This window comes from Sitodiplosis mosellana, unplaced genomic scaffold (assembly GCF_009176505.1).
Source record: "Sitodiplosis mosellana isolate CC-2019 unplaced genomic scaffold, AAFC_SMos_1.0 Smas_scaffold_47, whole genome shotgun sequence".
In the NCBI taxonomy this organism is placed as follows: Eukaryota; Metazoa; Arthropoda; class Insecta; order Diptera; family Cecidomyiidae; genus Sitodiplosis; species Sitodiplosis mosellana.
Window position 1 is genome coordinate 312,726 of NW_022595289.1, and position 22,243 is coordinate 334,968.

A 22,243-nucleotide genomic window follows, 5' to 3' on the forward strand; every position below is an offset into this window, starting at 1 on the left:
TATTTAGTACGAATTTGTTACGTTTTGGTATGCTTTTGTAATAACCCATTAAACACATGCGATCTAAGTTGTGGAACTAACTTGTTACCATTCACTCTACAATGTTAAAATTCCTTGTTGAATCACACCTTAGATATTTAAATTCTGACTTAATTGACTTTCGACTCTTTCCCACATGCATAACTTGTGTCTTTGAGCTACTAATGGTCATGCCAAAGTTTGTACAAGGGCACTGATACTGTTTCGCAGTTCTTGCTCAGAACTACCAAGCAGAACCGGATCATCTGCGTACGCTAAATAATATTATCTACGCATACATCTATGCGATTTCCAGTAGAGTCGGAATTACGTATAGACTGAAGTTTAGAAGGGGTTCTAGCGTAGAAACATATATTCTATGCTTGTGTTAGTTAACTACGCATCTGTCAACGCCAAAACCGCTTCTAAACGTCAGACTATTTAGGATAGAGGGCTACTATGACTATATTTTATTGAAATATTGTAATGTTAGTAGGCTTTATCTTAAATCATGAAATGTATTTAGTCTTGTAATAGCCTTTAACTAATATACATTGCTTAAACCTATTCATGATTCCTACATGGGGGCTCAACCAAATTAGAAAAACCCTGTAAAAGACGAGAAAACATAAAACAAAAAATTAAAAGACGAAAAGCGAAAAGACGAATAAAACATTTAAAGACGTTAAGCAAAGACGAAAAAGCAGTTAAAAAAGAACGAAAAAGTTGAATATTAAAAAAAAAAAGTCATCAAAATGGAAGAATCAAAAATAATCGAACTATTCGAAAACTACCTATCTAAAATTATGGACAAAGTAAATGAAAAATTAGATGAATTTTGCAAAGAATTCAGTGAACGCAATTCAACAATTTGTGATAATTTCCAAAGTTTAAATTTGAACAATGCTGAAATACAAAACGAAACAACATCAGGGGTCTAAATATTTCTTTTACTTTAACACGTGTTAATTTGATTTTTGTGATAACTTCGGTACTAGTTTAACACTGGAAATGTAAATATGTCTATGCATTTAATACGTGTTATCTCCGTATTTTGGTGCTAATGGTGGAATTTCGTGTTAAAACGGAAAAATGACGTCAAATTGTGTTTTAACATAGATGATTGCAAATTCCAATTATATTTTATTGTTTAATAACATTGTTTATTTGTTTGAAATGCTTTCAGCTATTTATATCTACTAAAAATTTCTTAGATATTTTGGAATTATTCTTAAAACAAGATCAAATTAAGAAATAAAATTTCGATTTTTTCCAAGCCTAATTCATTTCTATTCAAAACTTCTGGAAGGTTTTAGAACTTAGATTTCTAACCTGGACAAATTTTGAACGCATTGAATGATTAATTTGTGAAAAATGAATGAAACTTCTAGCAGACTTAAAACTTAGACTTCAAACCTGAATAATAATTCTAAGCTATATTAAAAATTTCATTTATTTGTTCTGAAAATTGATATTGTTTTAAAAGGCTTGAAATTATTATTCAGGATTGAAGTCTAAGTTTTAAGTCTGCTAGAAGTTTCATTTATTTTTCTCAAAATTATCATTCAATGCGTTCAAAATTTGTCCAGGTTAAAAATCTAACTTCTCAAACCTTTTGGAAGTTTTGAAGAAAAATCGGGAAATTTCGAGTTATTTTCAAGCCCAAGAAACTAATCCACGAAAAAATCTTATAAATTGGAAAAATATCAATTTTGGATCTGTATCAATAAGAATGCAGACTCCAGAGATAGAAAAATTGTTGTTTAATTTTTTTTTAAATTTGATTGTCTTTCGGAAATATGTGAGTTCATATTGACTGAACAAAAAAACTGAAGTGTGAACTAAATAAAATTAATCACTGAGAATTATTATCGAAATTGCAACTAATAATATATATTGGCAACACATATAACCAGAACTGGTGATATTCCTAATACTAGTAAATAGTGGGTACAACTATAACACGAAATTATGGGATAACTCAATAGAAATTACATTAGAATATTCTTTTTCGTGATAAATTTTTTCGTACTGTGGCTAACTCCAAAGTAAGAACGTATTTACAATAGTACGAAAATCTGTGTTAGTGGCAAATCGGCATATTTGATACCGATATTGGTGGTATTTCCAACGGAAATATTTACGTTTGGTGTTAAATACATCCGTTAGTACCAATTTCCGGTGATAAGTTACGAAATAGTGGTAAATGTAGGAATAGTACTTCAGAAAAGGTTCTAGTGCTATTTTATCACTAAAATCGACTTAACGCGTGTTAAAGTAAAAGAAATATTTAGACCCCAGAAGTATTAAATGCAGCTCGACAAGCATTATCATCAAGAATTCATCATGATCAAGCCGCCGGAACCAGTAGAAGCAACGAAATCAAAGATACAACAGAAAAACTAGCTGAGAGTCTGAAATTGTTATCATCGACATTGCAAAAAGAATCAAATCCAAGAAGAAATGTTCGTTTTGAAGATATCGCAAAAAGCTTCAAAGAATTTCGTGGCGACTCGCATTTGAACGTTAATACTTGGCTTACTCATTTTGATGAGCAAAGCGAAATTTTCAAATTAAATGAGTTTGAAAAGTTTGTGTACGCCAAAAGACTCCTAAAAGGAACTGCCAAGTTATTTGTTGAGCATGAAAGTGTTGCAACTAATTGGAATGATTTGGCGAGAGAGTTGTACGAAGAGTTTGGTCAGCACATCAATAGCGCAATTATTCATCGAAAACTACAAGACCGTAAGAAGAAAAAAGATGAAACCTCCATACAATACTTGTATGAAATGTTGGCTATTGCTGCTCATTCTGAGATAGACATCCAGGCCATCATAACGTATACTATCAACGGTTTGCCAGGCCCAGCACAGATGAAATCATTCATGTACGAAGCCGAAAATCTGAAAGAATTCAAAAGGAAATTACTTTCTTACGATCTCCAACAGAGTAATTTCAAGAAAGAACAGCAATTAATGATAACAGAGAAATCTCAGGAAGACGAGAAAAAACCAGGCTGCTACAATTGTGGTGAAAAATTACACATTTCTTCTGATTGCCCGTCGAAGAGCAAAGGCCCAAAATGTTTCAAATGTAATGATTTTGGTCATCTAAGTACATCCTGTGAAGCCAAGAGTACCAACACCAAGTTATCAAAAATCAACATCATCAAAAAGATCGAAGTAAACGACGAAACCCAAAGGCATGATGAAAAAGACGAAGAAAATTGCACAAAAATCGAAGTCGACTTCATCGAAAATAAAATAATTGTGCCGAACAAAATTGAAAGTAGCATTACAGAAGATCAAAAGCATGGAGAAAAACCAGAAGCTATTCCTTTCAAGCGCATTTTGAACATGACAAAAACCGAATTAGATACATGGCAACTAACATTAGAAGCCCAAAACCATGAATTCAATAAAAAATCTGAGTTAGTAGAAGAATCGAAGGACGATAACAAGTGTAATGAAGGTGTAACAAAGACGTCACCAAATGAACATTTCGTCAAGAAACATTCATCGAAAAGGAACATTTTGGATCCATTGCGAAAAATCTTTTTCCTCAAAAAATTTCATTGAAAACAACACAATTCTATTTTTCTTAAGAGGAGGGTGTGTAGGATAGAGGGCTACTATGACTATATTTTATTGAAATATTGTAATGTTAGTAGGCTTTATCTTAAATCATGAAATGTATTTAGTCTTGTAATAGCCTTTAACTAATATACATTGCTTTAACCTATTCATGATTCCTACAACTATACGTAATTTCGACTCTACTGAAAATTGCATACATATATGCGTAGATTTCAAACCGAGCAATGTGCATTTCATGTAATGGTAATGAAAAAAATAATATGTTTTAAGATCGCGATATGGATGATATTAGGAAGATAGTATGTTTTTTATATTTGTATTTGGATGATTTTTCTCAATGATTTTACTACAGATCGGTTATTTTCTATTAATTGCGCGCTAACCACGCCATTTTCTTATCGATTTTGCGTTTCTCGCGCAACGAAACAAAACAACCGTGTTCAGGAATAAGTCGAATGAAATCATGAATACTTTATTTTCATTCTTACCGCGTATTTCGTTGATGTGATTGTTCGACATATCAATTACCCGAAGTTTTGGATATTCATTAATGGTGCCGAAAATATTCCAGGGTAGTTGCACAAGAACGTTTCCCGTATATATGAGAACTTCTACTTCTCTGGGCATGTTTGCAAGCACCGATGTATCTGAGAATCCTTCACTCGTGCAATTAACAACGAATTGGCGAATTCGGTCATACTCTGTTCTGCCACACCAGCACTTTCCCTTGAAAGCAGGCCCACAGCTGCCATTCCCAGCCGATATAAGCTTAAATACAACTCCAACGATGAGATAACTGAATACTAGACCTTTGAACATCTTTCGATAGACAACTGAAATAAAAACGGCATATTTTAAATTATGACACTAGATTTTAAAAATCTTTACGGGAATTGGCACAAGATTTTTGTGTTACTGTTAATTTATTCTTATATTTCGACAAAAACGACTTTGAAGCTTGACATATGTAGTGATTTGTCGTAAATTCCATTTAGTCAACCCAAATCAATTTTTCTCGATCAGTTGACGAAATTTCATACATATTTGTAGTATATAATTGGAATTGGTTGTTTTTTGCTACAAATCAACATGAACTAAACACATTTCAAGTTAATATAATGGCCCAAAATAGATAAAACATAGAATTTTATTTCAATAGTACAATGATATTGACTCATTGAAATATTTTTGTTAATAGAATTTATTCATTTAAATTGATTTTATTGAATAGATGATCAAATTATCGGATTAATGCACCATATCGCATAATTTAAAATGCTCAATTGAACAAAATAATGATTAGTTTGCGCGAAATTCGAAATTAATGAAGAATAACCGGTGTACGCATTACACTAAACGCACTCATGCTAGCGAGCCTAGATCGTCTCAATTTATAATGTGTTCACACCAAACGTCAAACAGGTGTTTGATTGGACTTTACCATTGCTTTTGTCAATCATGAATTTCATGGCTATTCTATGAAATAATAATTCACAGCACCATACAGCGTTTCTTCGCTAGAGTGTATTTAATTGGTGTAAATATCAATTTTTACAATGCGATAATTTTATGTTATGACAGTATTTGTACTCTCTGTTTGACAGTATTTGTACTGGCATTAAAATCAATTAAATAAGTATCACAAACGTGGGATCGTAGTAATATCACATTCATTGGGTTGATTAGGTCACAAAATTATAATTGAGAAATTGGTAACTAATATCAGATGTAGAGAATAAAAAAAACATTGAATTCTTTGATGTTAGTTGTAGAGCGTAGAAAAACTCGCCCTATATTTCCAATGGAATTGAAAAAAAAACCAAAGAGTAAAATTAGTTTCTATAAAAACATTCACTTTTTATGGAAACTCGACCATAGCTCGAGTATTTGACCAAAACGTCGAAATCAATAGAAAAACAATTCTTAGTTTTCTGCTGTGGGTTGTGCGTGGATGTATAATAAAATTGATCACTTACACTACATCACTTTATTATATTTTGTTTCATATTAATAATAATAACACAAAAAATATACAGTGTTCACTATATGCCATCAAAAACCAACTTAATTTTATATGATCTTAATTATGTCATCACTTTACTTTCCAAAAACAATTACAATATAAAGAGTTCTAGTGAGGAAAACGCCCAATGAAATTATTATTTCTTAAAAATAAACAATTACCCAAATAATATATATAATTTCAAGTTGTGGAACGTAGTTTTATTTATTCACTTAAAAATAAATTGAATTGAATATTCTTCAAGATTCATTTGCTGTTGAGACTTGAGTTCGTGTGGGTCTTATAGTTGGCTAGATATAATGATGATTGTGAACCAAATGAAACTTTACACCAAAACGACAGACAGTCACGTAACACATACCTATACCACTAATACAAACATATAGAAACTGGCAACTGGTTCTTCTTTACATTTCTGCTTCACTTTGATATTCGCTGTTTCGTGTTACATGTTCCACTCTATGTTACTGGCCATGAATTATGCAGTACGCCGTAGTATTATTCATATATTTGCCCGACGATTTTTCAAACAATGCATACATTCTATTTATAGAATCTTACTTTGTTTATTCATTTTGAATGAAAGATTTCTGATCAGAAAGCTAAAGTGTATCATTATTCTTTAAATATATACCTTAACCATTCAATAATTGATTAATAGAGCATAAACATCAAAATCAAATATTTTTTCCGGCCGAAAATTGGCTCATTTCCTATAATACGCTATTACGTCAATCCTTGACTTCACTTCGGTATAGAGATTTTTTTATTTTTTATTTCCACTTTAAATATCAGTTGAGCAATTTCTAAACAGTACAGCGTGATGAAAACCAGACTTAATATTAATATATGGCTGCTGCATCCATTTCTAATCCACGCAGTATTTGGAAGATGTTATACCATCCTCCCGTTTTTCAGTTTTTTTGAATATGGAAAACTAAATTGAGCCAAAGCTGAATTATAGAATGATTTTTTTTTTTTCAAACTGTAGCCAGAATGGTGGTATTTTGCTTTTCGGAAAACCGGTAGAAAACGTACGTCGATTGAGATGTACCTCCCCTACAATTTGATTTAAAAATCAGACCTCAAAAAGGCGTTGTTCCAAATTACTGTAGACGGGCTTACCATTTCACCATATTTTCAAATGTCAATTTTCACCTCTAGAAAAAGAGAATAATGAATGTTGTACCACATTTTTTTCAAGGATTTAAAATTCATTTATTTTCTATATATTTTCTTATACGTTCATTTTAACCATTTCCCGATTACAAACTACAAATTCAGTCAAGAAATATTTATTTTCTGTATTCCTAATTATGCGGACATATAATTCGACACCGGCTTTTAGCGGCAGTTTTCGTCGAAACCAACATAATTAAAAGTTCAACGTGGATGACCGTATAATTGAATTGTAAGAAATAAAAAAGAAATTATTTTGAAAACTAAAGGGTAAATTGGTAAATTCGGGTCCATCACCTTGAAAACAGTTTAATAACCATATAAATTTTAACTTAATGACATAACAAAGGCAGTACAAATGAATGAAAATAATAATTCGTTAATACATGATTTTCAATGTTTGGGCGATTTCAAGTCCAGTTCAAGTTCGTTCGAAATTTGTTCATTTGTTGAACTGAACATAAGAAATTTCAAAATTAAAACGATTTAAACCACATTTGTATCCGTTCACATCAGGGTTCAATTGAATTGAACAATGTTCAAAAATCATATCTGTTTCGAACATGGTCAAACTGTGTTGGAGTTCGTTCATGTTCGGTTCAAAATTATCCAAAAAGAAAATCTCTTGTTCATGTTCGTTCGGTGTTCAGTTCAATTGTTGAATTCACGCAAAAATCAAGTTTATGTTCGGTCCATGTTTGGTTGAAACTCGAACAAACTCGAATTCATCCGATATTTTTCAAAAGTTGCGTTGTTGTAACGCATCCACAGTACAAAGTTCATATTTACTTTCGGATTTGCCAGGTCAAATTTGAGGCTGATCCGAGCGAAATTTGGCAAAGATAATGCGACTTTACTTCCAGAACATAGCTAATCTTGTTCCCGAATTATATTCAAAAAAGCATTTATGAAATATTGGCAAATCTGGAAGCGAATCCTGTGGAACAGGTGGACACGACCTTGTCCAATATGTTCTGGAAGTAAAGTTTTCCCTATAGGAATGCTAAATCGCATTATTTTTGCTAAATTCCGCTCGGATCAGCCTCAAATTTGACTTGGCAGATCCGGAAGGAAATATCAAGTTTGTACTTGGATGCACATCATGGCACTGACTGGCAACAGCGATTGTGCTGCTAGAAAATGCGGTGGCCAGCGTAACAATTGAGCGAGTCGTCGCATGAAAAGATCCGATTTTACGCGACGTTTGCACTTACATAAAGGCATGTGCGTAAAACCGGCTCTTTTCATGCGTTTTTAACGTATGGAAACATTCGGTTTTACGCGACGCCCGATAGGGACAATCGACGAAATGGCAAAGTGATTGCCCAGTTGTCATTGGTTTCCAGGCTGTGTGTGGATGCGTTACAACAACGCAACGCATGAAAAATATCGGATAAATTTAACCAGCTATTTGATATTTGAAATTTATATAAATAAATTTATGTGAAACCATTCCCTGGAAAAAACGTAGGTAAATAATTAATTACTAATTTCGATAGTTCCGAGTCAGAAATGAGACCGGATTAGACTTATTTTCCCCTTCATGGTGCAGCCTACATTCACAAATCCAATTTTTCAATTCTGAAGAACAACTCGATGGATACATTTTCCGTTTCGTTTGAGACGAAAGTTAAAGTCCACAAAAAAGTAAGATTTTACTGTTCTAAATATTCTGTAACGTTAGAGAAACTATAGAGCACTCTGTGATTGTGAGATTTGTTTTGCAAACAGCTGTTATTTTCATTTGAATTCAAATAGCATTACAGTTTTTTTTATATGTTTTCCATTGTATCTAGACTATTATCATGTAATTGATGGAAATTTCATTTTTTAGACGGAGTGACTCACTTTTACAAGCTGACAAAATTACGGAATTGAAATAAGATTTCGGAATGCAATTCGATATTATTTCGATACAAACGTGTAAAAACCATATAAATGATCATTTGAATATCTCAACAGGGATTCATATCATCATCTCCACATGCTTTGACTATGGAGAATTTGAAAGCAAATACTATATTTCTCAATTATTTTTTAAGATAGATAGAACTTTAGACTGATCCAAAAAAAAAATTGGTCGCTTATAAAAAGTGCCGTCCAGTTTCGAAATATATACCTCGAAAAAATAGGTTTGGCGCAAAAAAATCATATGGTTACCATAGAAATTGGTGGAGCAAGTCCCATATCAAAATTTTCATGACAGTGTTTTCTGAAGCCATTTTAGATCGCAAAATTTCGACCAATTCTATTATTCCAGCCAATTTGCGGCAAAAACTAACTATATGATTTTTTTGCGCCAAATCCATTTTTTTTTAGGTATACTATTTTTCGAAACTGGTCGGCTTTTTTTATAAACGACCAACTTTTTTTTGGATCAGTCTCTAAAACCTCTACAGCTTTCGATACAGCTTTGAACAATTGATTACGCTTTCAAATAATCCACTTCAATATAGCATTGGATGTGAGATTCAAGAAAGTTAAATTCTATTGATTTCGAATCTGATGGGAAACTTTATGACACCTTTCGCACAATTTTTTATCTCCGAAATAAGTGTCCATTACAAAGGATCCATTTAAAATTGACTCTATAGAAATTTTGTGGCTGTTAAATATTTTCACCATGACATAAAAGTTAATGTACTGCGTAATCTAATGAAAATTTATCGTCTTCATTTGTATAATTAGACTAACGACGCCTTGAAGGTGTTTTCAATCATTTTCCATATAAAAACAATTTCAATTGCTAATGAAACACATGTTTGGTGTGAGATCGAACTAAAAATTCTTGGTCCGACTAATATTATATTATATTTCAATGAATTTCGAGAATTCAAGTTTTTGAATAATGAATTTGAACACTTTTTCAAAAAAATAAAAATAAAATGATAATTTTACAGCGTGTTATGAGCTTATGTCAGCAGCGCTAACTGAAGTCAGTTGCTGAGCTCAGCTGCTGACTCGTATGCGTTGTGTTATTTAAACGCATTTACAGTATAAAAATGAAGAGGAGTCCATTGGCTTCCAATGGATCTCTTTGTTAGGCACTACATGAAATGTAGAGTCTATTGATTTAGTCATGTTTTTTCAGATAAAAAATTATGCTCTTTGTTTTTCTATTGCAAACGCGTTTGAACAGCTCAAAGTTCACGAGTCAGCAGCTGAGCTCAGCAACTGACTTCAGTTAGTGCTACTGACATCAGCTGATAACACGCTCTATAATTTATTGGTGAATATCTTGTTTGTCATCTCTCGTGTACATCTAAACTAATTTAGCAGTACTACATAGAATATCAGAATGTGCAGTTAATCTGTCTGGAAAGTAGTGTGATCAATGATCACCACAAGAACTACCTTAGATTTTGGAAATATATGCAGTTCAATAAACATTCGAAGACTACTACAAGATTATCATTTAAATCGACTTTTTTTATCGAACGTTTGAACTTTATATTGGGAGTGTGAATTAATTCGTGCGGTTTCACAAAAGATGGCGTAACTAGATTATTATTCCATTATTCCATTTTTCCAAATATTCATTGGAAAGCTACTGTCATTATGCGTCTTTTTCAGTCTGTGTCATTTGATTGAAGCGTAAACAATAACATTTTTTATTCAATTGGAAATGTCGAATTTCGTGCCAGATAAAGTGTTTTTACGGGGCGTTCTTCTTCATTGTTTTATGATGTGCAGCCGAAAGTCATCGAATTTTAGTGGAAGTTTATGGTGACCATGCTCTAGCTGATCGAACGTGTCAAAAGGGGTTTGCACGATTTAAAAGTGGTGATTTTGGCTTGGAAGACGAGGAGCAGCCCGGACAGCCAAAAAAGTTTGGAGATGAAAAATTGGAGGCATTACTCGATCAAGATTCGTGCCAAACGCAAGAAGAACTTGCAGATTCATTGGGAGTTGATCGCTCAACCATTGCAAATCGTTTGCATAATCTGGGAATGATCCAAAAGCAAGGAAATTGGGTACCATATGAATTGAAGCCAAGAGACGTCGAAAGTCGATTTTGCATGTCAGAAATGTTGCTTGAACGCTTCAAAAAAAGGTCGTTTTTGCATCAAATTGTTACTGGTGATGAAAAATGGATCCACTACGATAATCCAAAACGAAAAAAATCGTGGGATAAGCCCGGCCATGCATCAACATCGACGGCCAAGCCAAATATCCATGGCGCCAAGGTAATGCTCTCTATTTGATGGGATCAGAAGGGAGTGTTCTACTATGAGCTGCTAAAACCTGGTGAAAACATCAATGGTGAACGCTATCGACGACAATTGATCAAATTGAACGCAGCAATCAAAGCAAAACGGCCGGAATATGCGACCAGACACGAGCCCATAATATTCCATGATGAAAATGCTCGGCCTCATCGCACTCAACCGGTCAAAAATTACGTGGAGAACGTCGGATGGCATGTTTTACCCCACCCCCCTTGTAGCCCAGACCTTGCTCCTTCCGACTACTACTTGTTTCGATCCATGCAGAATGCCCTCACCGGAACACGCTTCACTTCAGTTCAAGGAATCAAAAATTGGCTTGACACGTTTTTGGCCGCCAAGCCGGCACATTTTTTCCGGGATGGAATCCATAAGTTGCCAGAAAGATGGCAGAATGTAGTGTCTAGCGATGGACAATACTTTGAACATTGAATGTATGAACATTTTTTCGAAATAAAGCTTCAATTTTTCAAAAAAACCGCACGAATTAATTCACACTCCCAATAGAAAAACTTCAAACACAGGAGAATTGGTCGATCTTTCTAAATTTGCCCAAACGTATTCGTTGATAGCGTGTCCATTCGCATGGAGATGGGTTTGAAGGAGTTTTTCCATTCCGTTGCAGAAATTCAATTTCTGCATAAAAATTTCTTCGATTCAAGTCGTAGATCGTTGAATTATGAATAGCTTGGATGGATTTTGTTTGAGGTATTAAGCTTCCAGGTCTTAATATTGAGTCTTTCTGATTTGGAGTGGTCACTTTTAATATTAGATTGTGTTGAAACTGAATAACAGAATTGTGTGTCACGTGCAACGGAGAACCAATCACATGTTATACTATACTATCGGTGTGCACATGTGAACATTGAATTTCTTTAAGACAGTACAGTAATGATAAATTTTGTCTTGGCATCGGAGCCTTAACAAATATGTGATTCACCCTTTTTTCTATATAGAATCTTAAAACAACAACCTCTAACTGATTTTTCAAATGTCAAATTTAACATTTGAGATTTCCTCAAAACGAGAACAGAACTCAAGGCAATACTATAATATACATTTTGCGCTATCCTTAAGACTCTACTTCTACTCTCGAAACCCAGATTTTTTTTTCAATCTCACAAATTCAAAAGAAACTATACAATTTTTTTTAAACGATATATCTTTTGTTCTCAAAATTCGACTGAATAATAAATATAACACAAAACCCAAAAAAATCAATATCTTGCACTTCTCTGCACATTAAGTGATATTTCGAACATATTGTTTCGTCTTTTTCGTCTTTTTATGGATCTAGGGGATAGATAAGGTTTTTCAGCGTATATTTTTCGTCGAATTGGTCTCATTTTAGATCGAGTAGAACCGAGGACGTCTATGCATTTTAAATGCAAACTGGAAACCACTCAAAACTCTCGATCAGTTGACTTTAGTAGTTATCCGTATGATGTGTGCACATTACACTGAACCAAGTTGCACCGAGTACATAAATTCAACTATCACCGAGTATTTGTTGAGTATGAATTCATGTTTAATTCATCCGTTCATTTTGACTCGGTGAGATTTGAAAATCGTCAGAGTTTTGGTGGTAGAACCACCCACATTTACTATACAAAATACAGATTTGTTCTACAATTTTCGAACATTTGTTTTAAATAGATAAAAGACATTGTTTCGGTATGTTTTGTGGAGAAATATTAGTCTTTTTCAATTCGCTTTGTCTCATTGTTGATGTCTATATTATTTTAAAAATTCTATGTTGTTTTAAATTCAGTTTCGTAATATGACATATCGCATAGTAAACTAATTTAACCATGTTCACTTCAATTGCTTCATAGAATTTATTACTAACTCTTATAACTTCAACTTGAATACTATATAATATAGAACTATCATTTTTCCTCTTTTTAGTCTCTAGAACGTGATTGTAAATTTTTCTTGATCGATTATCGATTTTAAGTAAAGATAATTGCACCAAACAAAAAAGATAGACATTTTTGAATGTTTTATGCAATTTTAATCATCCTTCAGGTTGCTTTATTGCTTGAGTAGCCTCAGAGCGTATTAATATGTATTTTCGCTATTACGCTTATTAAAGACCGAATTGCGGCAAAAATATTGTATTACTTGAACACTTGTCTGACATTTGGTGTGAATACGGCTCTATAATATATATCAATATATGCAAACTTAATTGTTTCTATATTTCAGATAATATGGGATTATTTTGTCATAGAGTGATTTTTTCTACAGCAAAATAGATTATATAAGGTTCCAATGCCACACTATAGTGGCACCAAAAGCTTATTTAATTATGCTGTATATGACTTATGCTACTATTTTTGCTGAAGCACATCGCATAACACAGCGAAACGACATTTTTCTACTCGACGAAATCGTATCGCTTGAAACGTTGTCAGAACAAAGCGAAACATAATTAATTTGTATACGTTCCGTATTAATCCAGTAAAACCATAAGTAGTTTTTATTCTATAACATTCAAATATTGTTCCAGATCATATAATTTTTATTGGGAGGTATACCGAATTTTCATAGTTGACCATGTAAATCATCATCCGGAAGTCAACTATAACATAAAATTTGGCTAAAGGTTGAAATTAAGAGTAATATATTACGACAGCCAAAGATAATTTAAAATATTAATGAATTGGTTTACCCCTTTGTTTCATTATTTGTATTATTGTTAATACGAAAATATGAATTGATGCTCCGAGACTCTCAAATTTAAACCGTTAAAAGTCCCATTGGATTTACATTAAGTCACACAGTACTTGAAATATTATTTAACGATAATCGCCGGTCTAATCCTTTTTGTCAATATTCTCTTGAAGTGCTGATTTATTTTTAAAACATGCTATCGTTTTTAGCATTTCTAAATTCTTCTACTACATTCTTGATTGGAAAACATTAAAATAACATTTGTGACATCAACAAAGACATTTTGGACCTTTTCTATTCGAACCGAAAGATTGAAGTGTTTTTGCTTGATTTCAAACAGATTTGAACTAAAACATAGCTTCAATAATGTAATAAAGTAACTATTCAAAGATGTTGTCTTATTTTTGTGATAAATTTCCTTTCCATAAAGTGTTAACTGGTATAGTTCAGCACTTCCACTCAACAAGAGAATGTTAACGAAAACATTTTTTCCGTTCTTGGACAGTATTATTTTGTTTGATGTTAAAAAATGGTTGATGTAAAATATATTCTCCCTAGATAGAGAGCAAGTTCGTTTGTCTAGTGATTTTTCCGATTTTAATTGAAACGAATGACAATTCTGTACGACGAAAAATTTGAAGGTTGTCACACTGTAGTAACTCGGTCAACTTCAACGTATCGCACAGAATTGTCGTTTTGTCAGCAAATCACATCTTTATCATCAAAAGTGGCAGTATCCATGGAGCTAAGTGATTTTAAACGTGTTTGGAGTATTGATGATCCTCGGAAACTACGTTTGATTTTGCTGTTTGAAAATAAATGAAACCATTATAAGATATGTATTTTCTCGAATAATTTTTGACTTACCGATATAAATATGCACTAAATAGGCAAATTGTCAAAATGATTGACACCAATAATCCAGCCAATATTTCGGCAGGAAGTTTCAGCAATGCGGAACAGTGTCGGAACGATTCATCGTAGCCTGATGGGCAATGGTTAATACCGTCACACCATACACTGGAATTTACGCATGCATCCAGTTCCGGACAGATGAAAGCGCAATTTTCAGCTGTGAATCAAACATAGAAAATTAGAAATGTTTTCTTCAACATTCTGGAAATTCATTGATAATGATTGTTTGGTTAACATACCAACAAGTCCAAGTGAAATACGTGGTACCATTTCAAACCAAGTAAATTGATAGTCTTGATCATCGGGGTCTATGTATTCAATTGAAATTGAGCGAATCGGATGCACATCTTTGAAATCATTGTAACTATCCCAGCCAGAACTAAACATCTCCACAAAACTGTTTTCTACTGCATTTTCGTTAAACGGACATGCTGTAATCGATAAACCTTCACCATTTGTGAAAACAAATCGAGCTTTCGTTGAACAGTGAGTAGCATACGAAGATTTTAAGCCAGATTCGGATATTAAGTGTGATTTTATGGGAATATGTTTTCTTAAGTAAGCGCCATTCATGCGAACATACAAGTATCGATCTTCCGATGGTTCGATGATCCATTGTCGAGTTCGACATTCCTTCTGTAATTCGCATTTTTCTGTCAATTTCAGACATTTTTTAAATTAAATTTTCGAGTTAAGCTTACGTTTTCATCAGCCAAATTGATAATGCCACTTGGTCCAGATAATCTCTTAACTTCTTTGCACAATAACGGTAATTTAATAAACTCATATGTGGCCTCAAAGTGTAAATTATCGGGATCATCGTGCGCTGTCATATTGAAGGCAGTAAAACGGACTTCAAGTGCTCGACTTGATGAGGTGTAAACTATTGGAAGATCGGACGTATTGGAAGAATTGCAGGCACATCCTCGTTGATAAAATGCCTCACCACTGCCAGTTGGTTGTTCCATGATCTAATATTTAAAAAAAAAAACGATTATCTGAAAACGATCTTTTTGACGCGTCATTTTCCGACTAGTTTAAATGTGAACATTTAAAAGCTCCTAAATTGATAATTTTGGATATCCACAGATTATATGTGTGATTAGTTGAGCAATATCCAAAGAGGACTACCAAAAACAATATATTTCAAACGTGGAAACATACCTGCAGTTTTGCCCGTTGATCACCAAAACAATACGAACGTTTTGTATCGGGGTCGACACGAGATAAGCATTGACGATTTGATGTAACAACTCTCTTTATTGTAATACGGATTCGTTCATCACGTTCTGATTCGAAACGATACACGCAACTGGAATAATGCAGAATATGTAGAAATTGTTCAAATTTATTCAATGATTTCGTCAATAGTTGGCACTGTCAACAAAGGACAGACATCTTACTTTAAGTCGCTAGCGCCACCCCTTCCAAATAGGAAAATATTCCGAACACTTCGAAATTTGCCCATGTCGCGCCTTTCTAATTCAGAACTGATAAATTTCCTTTGGCACTCGTGCTCAGAATAAATTGGTGCTCCATCTTGTTGATAATCAACAAACTCATATCGTAATTTAAACTTTACCGGTCTGTAATGGTAGGAAAAAAATTAAAATTTCAATGCACTTCCCCACTTCATTCGAAATGAAACTTACTGCAAGACCGTGCTCTCAATGTTTCGCAGCTCGAATGTTACATAGTCACTGCTTGATACATAGCTTTCTAAAACAGTGCATGGACGTGATAATGACTCGTTTAAAACTCCATGGTCACAACTTTTTGGTATGCGATTATAACAATACCGTGCAATAACACTGGTCAAGTTTTGACCATATTTTGTCATCGTTCTGCTATCGCGTTCACTAAAATTTAGAAATGGAATCTGATTTAATACGATCTAATAAAGTTGCACTATTCTAAAAATTGTGCAAGAGTTTTCAATTTTTAATATAAGTTAGTCAAAACACTACCCTTCCAAAAGTTTTGACTCACTTACAGAAATGCTTCATTTTGAATACAACCACCTGTCTGGAACGTAGACTCAGAAGTGAGTTTATATTTATAAGCGAGTCGAAACTTTTGGAGAGTACCATTTTTAGAGTAGTATTGAGGTTGTCTTCAAGACACATCTATGACTCTAACTAATTTGACGCAAACAAAAATATTTAGACCTCATCTACCAAATGCAGAAATGAAAACTCGATTATATTGAAACCCAAACATATAATAAGTAAATGCGATACTCTCTGGCTTCTATGTAGCATACCAATTTAAATCGTTACAAACTGGAACTTCTCGTAACGGCCCGTCCCAAATTCTCAGCATTCCGTTGCACTCTTCATTTGGATAATGATATCCAGACCCTCCACCCTTTGAACTGGATATCAAAACATTTGCAGTTTCACCACTATCCACGTTGTTTGCGAGCAATGCTACGTTATTGGATTCATTAGGACTATCGACGACACTCGTATATTTTGGAGATAGATTAAATTTTAAAACGGATATCCACACTTTGAATCTTAAGAATTGGGGTAGTATAATCCCAGTTCGACGTGGTGAATGAAATTGATCGTACGGGCGATAAATTGATTCGGTTCCCTGGATTCAAATAATAATAGCATCGATCAATATTTTAGAATAATAGGATAAAGTACATATTTGTCAACTGGAAGATGATTCACCTGCAAGTGATACAAGCATGTTGTATTTGGTGGCAAAGAATGACGCGGACTCTCTAATTCTCCGTGCCCAGTACCTCGGATCCAGAACTCACACATTTGCTTATTTTTAGCATATAAATAGCTCTGTGTATCGACAAATTCAACTGAAATCTATAGATGAAACATATATAAGTATACGAATTTTTTTTACTTAAACCTAGTTTACAGTTCGGCAGAAAAAAATTGAAATTGAAAATTTCAAATCCGATTTTTAGCGCAGTATTACCTCGAACCGTTTAACAGTAATGTTACGAAAAACTTTTTTTGCGCTCAATATTTTTTTTAAGATTTAGATTTATACATCGGTAAGACCCTTTATTCTTCACTACATTTTCTATTCCCTTAACTGTTAACTAGGCTTAATGAAGATTAAGAATAATGGCGCAATTACCTCCAAATGAAAACCATTGAGGGTTCGGGATTGTACTGGAGATGATGTGAGCGTTCCAAATGGCGAAGTTACAAATTCAATCAATAACTCAGGTCCACTAGAAGTTGCTGACGCTAAACCATTGCCCCCACCACCACAAAACTTGAGAATCACGGGGTCTCTTGTTGTATATCCATCATATAAAGTGATAAAGTCCTATAGTTAAAGAACAAAACGTTTAACATAATCTATCCGTCTGCTAGGTGATAAATTTTTCTTTTAAAAGCTCGATGAGGTAAGAGATTCGTTCATTTACAAAATACAAGGAAAATTTATTGTTTTGTTCTTGTAACGCAAATGCCGGTGTGAGTGTGTTACTGTATTACTTTTCCACACGACAATGTTGTGTAAGAAAAGTATTGCGATCACCCCGGATTTTTTGATCCAATATAAATCAGTTTTTTTCAATTTTTGAACGCCGAAAATCGCGAAATCTAGTGTTATTTTAGGGTCGTAGGTTAGGTGCGTGGTACACTGTAGGCAAAAAACACGGTAATTTTTTTATGTCACAAATTGTGACTCACAATGTAAAGGGTGTAGAAAAGATTACCTTACGGAAGTAAGGCACCTTGTTTTTATAATGAAATTGGAGTTTTTCCTTTACGAATCAACAAAACTTCCCGGAGTTTTACCTACATGTGAATTATAATATATTCACTCGGAATTTTCACCTAAGAAGGCACCTGGTATGAATGAAGTATCGGCACGAGAATTGACTTTGGTGAAGTTTTTTATTTGATATAAGTTAGATTCATTTTTGGGTGACCTCCAAATATTGATCGACATTTCTTTAAATTATGAAAATTTGGTATATTTTAGTTTAACTCTCTACAGCGTAGCCAAGATTTGTACCTCGGGAACTTTTTCTAGGTTAATTTTGATTTCATTTACCTGTACTATATCACAATCGTCCCACGTTGTAAGTCGAGGTTCAACTTTTTCTCTGTCATTTTTCTGCTTGTTGGCTGCTGTCGATGCTGATGTTTGAATCCACATCAAATCACCCTTTGGTTGACGAACTGTTATTAATGCATGTTTTCCAGCAGGCACATCATGCTAATATTGATAAATGATTTACTTCAGTACCTCGATCAATAAATCGAATACCGGTGAGAGTCTTCAAATATTTTCTAATATACATATTAGGAGGTACATGTGGCTGCCCCCCCCCCTCCAGTTCAAAAAATGAAAAACTACTCCACTTCTACGACAACAAATAATCAACCGTCACCTCAGTCTGAGAACACCTCTTGTTTCCAGCTTGACCTAGACTTTGTCATGACTGAAATGACGAAGGTCAACACCAAGAAAGGTGTAGGACCCGACGGTATTCATCCTTTAATTTTGAAGGAGTGTGCTCCGACGCTTGCTAGCCCGTTGACTAAGATCTTCAATGAGTCGCTTTCATCTGGCATTTTTCCCGACGAGTGGAAACGATCGAGTGTAACGAGTGGAAACGATCAGCCATATTCAAAAAGGGTCCCAGATCGGACATTGAAAACTACAGGTGCATAGCAAAATTACCAACGATCGCTAAATTCTTCGAGCACCTCGTCAACGTAAATTTGCTTGAAACTGTTCGTGATCGCATCTCGCCTAACCAACATGGCTTTATGAAAGGACGATCTACAGCATCAAACCTAACCGAGTTTGTGTACTACGCCCAGAGTGGCCTGAACATTGGAGCTCAAGTTGATGTCCTGTACACGGACTTTACGAAAGCCTTCGATCGAGTTGATCACAAAATTTTGATTGAAAAATTGAAGTCATTCAATCTACCTCAAAACTTGCTGGCATGGCTTAAGTCGTACCTGGAAAAGCGTATTCAATTTGTCAAGCACGGAGCAAGTGAGTCGAACGATTTTACAGCGTCGTCGGGTGTCCCACAGGGGAGCCACCTTGGCCCTACATTATTCCTGCTATTCATCAACGATATCATGGATCAAATGCCCCCGGACATCATGATATTACTGTTTGCCGACGATATCAAAATTGCCAAAATCATCAAATCTCAACAAGATTCGGAGATACTGCAACAAGCCATCGACAAACTCAAACATTGGTGTGATGTGAATCTGCTGCACCTTAACCTCGAAAAATGTGCAGTGCTATCTATCTACAAGAAACGTCAGCATTTGGATACAAACTACACCTATGGCGACCATGCCTTCGACAAAGTGACTGAACACAAGGAATTGGGTGTTCTAATTGACAGAAAGCTATCTTTTGCCAAACACATTGACATGGTCACTTCGAAGGCAACGGCTGCGCTTGGCTTTGTCAAACGCTTCTGCCATGATATCACCGACGTCACCACACTAAAGTCGCTGTATTTTGCATTAGTTCAATCGCACCTCGATTACTGCGCCATGGTATGGCTTCCAATCCACAAAATTCACAGCGACAAAATTGAATCCGTGCAACGCCAATTCACTATGTACGCTCGTCGTGAATACCCATCCGTGCATAACCAATACTCAATCACACCGTACGAGCAGCGATTGTCAGACTTGAACATGATTAGTCTTCGCCGTCGACGTGTCAACGCGTCACTGACTTTCTTCTACGACATCATCAACGGTAATGCTAACTGTCCAACAGTTAGTGACCAAGTCTCACTTAATGATGGGCGTTCATTGAGACACAGCGAACAATTCAAGGTGAATGACAAGCACATGAAGCTGGTGCGCGAAGCTCCAATTCCTCAAATGTGCAAAATGGCGAACATGGTGCCGGAACTGTTCACAGCTGCAACCTCAAAGAAGAATTTTGCATCATCGGTTCGCAGAATGGCGGACACCACTTTTGGATCGCTTTGCAAACTTAAATGACTACCTGGCCGCCTAGTCAACTTCTCATCCAGGTAACCTCATTTTTTGTATATGTTCTCCACGAGGACACCTTGATACTGCCCACATTAATGATGAAATTTCGATTTTCATGTTGCCGTTAAACCTGATCCTGATCTCAAGCGGACAAACTCATCAATGACAACGCATATTGCCCGAATGCCATTTAGGTTGCTGCTGATTGAAACAAACAAGAGTGGGGCTGCCCCAGGTACCAACCACCTACGTGGTATTCGACTCATCGCACACGAATCACACAGCAAAATCGATACTAAAAGACTGACGAATTGTTCCCCATACATTCTCTTATGTGTATAGAAATGATGATACTTATCTGTGATGTTTACACTTATTATTTATTGTAAAATTTGATTTTGTGCTTTGTTGTAGCCATCCATGAGTTGGCAACTTAATATTATTATGTCTGAAATCAATTTTGAATTATTCATAATTAGCATCAAATGCTCTAGTTACGCTTCAAATCATAGTCCATGTCAACTCAATGCACTCTGCAATCAACATGGATCTGCCTTTAAGACGTAAAACTTCTCGTCAATTTATCCACCGGTATAAATTGAGCGACGACTTTTGCTGTCCTAGGGTCTCAAATTAAACGTGTAATTAAACGCTTCACATAGCCTTTGTTCCTTTGGAAACGTTTACCAAAGGTTATCATGGACCGTTTGCCATAGACTAATATCAAGCATTTCCATCTTGGTTGTATGACTGTTTTTTCGTTTTCATGTTCCTAATATTGTGAATACCGCATGATGTATGAAAAGAGCCAGGTTTTTAACGAGGCGAGAACTGATAGTTATGAAAAATTATCGCTACTAAATGTTTATTATTTTAAATATGTAACAGTCTTGCACTCTTTTCCGGCCAAACCTTAATCAAAAACCCACATTATATTCAGCCAGAGCTTGGCGGTGTTTATTAAAATAAAAAAAAAATAAAAAAATAATTCCGGATTCGGAATCTGGGGAGTTAGTGCTGGTTTGTGCCAAATTTGTAGAGTTTGTGCTGCAACTGGGCGCGAGCACTAACTCGCCAAAGTCAGAAATTTGGAAAAAACGGCCATTTTGTATGGCGACTTTATCTCAGGCCTCCAATCTTGATGTACTGAGACCAGTTTTGGAAAATTTGGAGTTAGTGCTGGTTGTGTGCAAGTTTCCAGAGTTTGTGCTGCAACTACACGCGAGCACTAACTCACTGGAAATGACTTTTTGTCAAATTTGAAAAAATTGTTCGGCGACTCCATCTCAGGCCATGAATCTTGGTGTACTGAGATTGGTTTTGAAAATTTGGAGTTAGTGCTGGTAGCATGCAACATTTGAAGCCCTTTTGCACCTCTTGTTCCCGAGCACTAACTCACTGAAAATGAAATTTTGTCAAATTTGAAAAAAATCTTCGGCTACTCCATCTCAGGTAGTGTTGGCTCCGAACGTCCGTTCCTTCGTTCGTCAACATAAAAAAAATCTGTTTTGTTCGTTCGTTCGTTCGGACAATTGAAAAAAAATTATTTTGTTCGTTCGTTCGTTCGTGAAATAGAAAAAAAAAATTTTTGTTCGTTCGTTCGTTCGGATAATATGCTATGTTCGACCGTTCGGA

The 22,243-nt window shown here is 34.8% G+C and overlaps 2 protein-coding genes across 5 annotated transcripts in view; both read right to left on the bottom strand.

Moving 5' to 3' along the window:
* The window catches only part of LOC129570126 (leucine-rich repeat-containing protein 15), a 16,951-nt gene extending 7,107 nt beyond the window's left edge, over positions 1-9,844 (bottom strand). The window contains exons 1-2 of one of the 3 annotated variants that reach the window (XM_055449574.1): positions 5,591-9,844; positions 4,103-4,447 (exon numbers count right to left, since the gene is read on the bottom strand). In XM_055449574.1, the coding sequence (XP_055305549.1) occupies positions 4,103-4,433 (331 nt within the window). In that variant the 5' untranslated portion in view covers positions 4,434-4,447; positions 5,591-9,844. Of the gene's footprint in view, positions 1-4,102; positions 4,448-5,469; positions 5,553-5,590 lie in introns of those variants that run through there. The other 2 variants (XM_055449573.1, XM_055449575.1) reach the window with 2 other exon arrangements.
* Positions 9,845-12,943: 3,099 nt separating this feature from the next.
* LOC129570125 (uncharacterized) overlaps positions 12,944-22,243 on the bottom strand; it is a 32,224-nt gene continuing 22,924 nt past the window's right edge. For both annotated transcript variants that reach the window (XM_055449570.1, XM_055449571.1), the window contains 11 exons: positions 18,675-18,839; positions 17,745-17,939; positions 17,315-17,464; positions 16,897-17,231; positions 16,286-16,492; positions 16,037-16,219; positions 15,798-15,945; positions 15,335-15,604; positions 14,873-15,269; positions 14,586-14,790; positions 12,944-14,523 (listed from right to left, as the gene is read on the bottom strand). In XM_055449570.1, the coding sequence (XP_055305545.1) occupies positions 14,418-14,523; positions 14,586-14,790; positions 14,873-15,269; positions 15,335-15,604; positions 15,798-15,945; positions 16,037-16,219; positions 16,286-16,492; positions 16,897-17,231; positions 17,315-17,464; positions 17,745-17,939; positions 18,675-18,839 (2,361 nt within the window). In that variant the 3' untranslated portion in view covers positions 12,944-14,417. The remainder of the gene's footprint in view (positions 14,524-14,585; positions 14,791-14,872; positions 15,270-15,334; positions 15,605-15,797; positions 15,946-16,036; positions 16,220-16,285; positions 16,493-16,896; positions 17,232-17,314; positions 17,465-17,744; positions 17,940-18,674; positions 18,840-22,243) is intronic.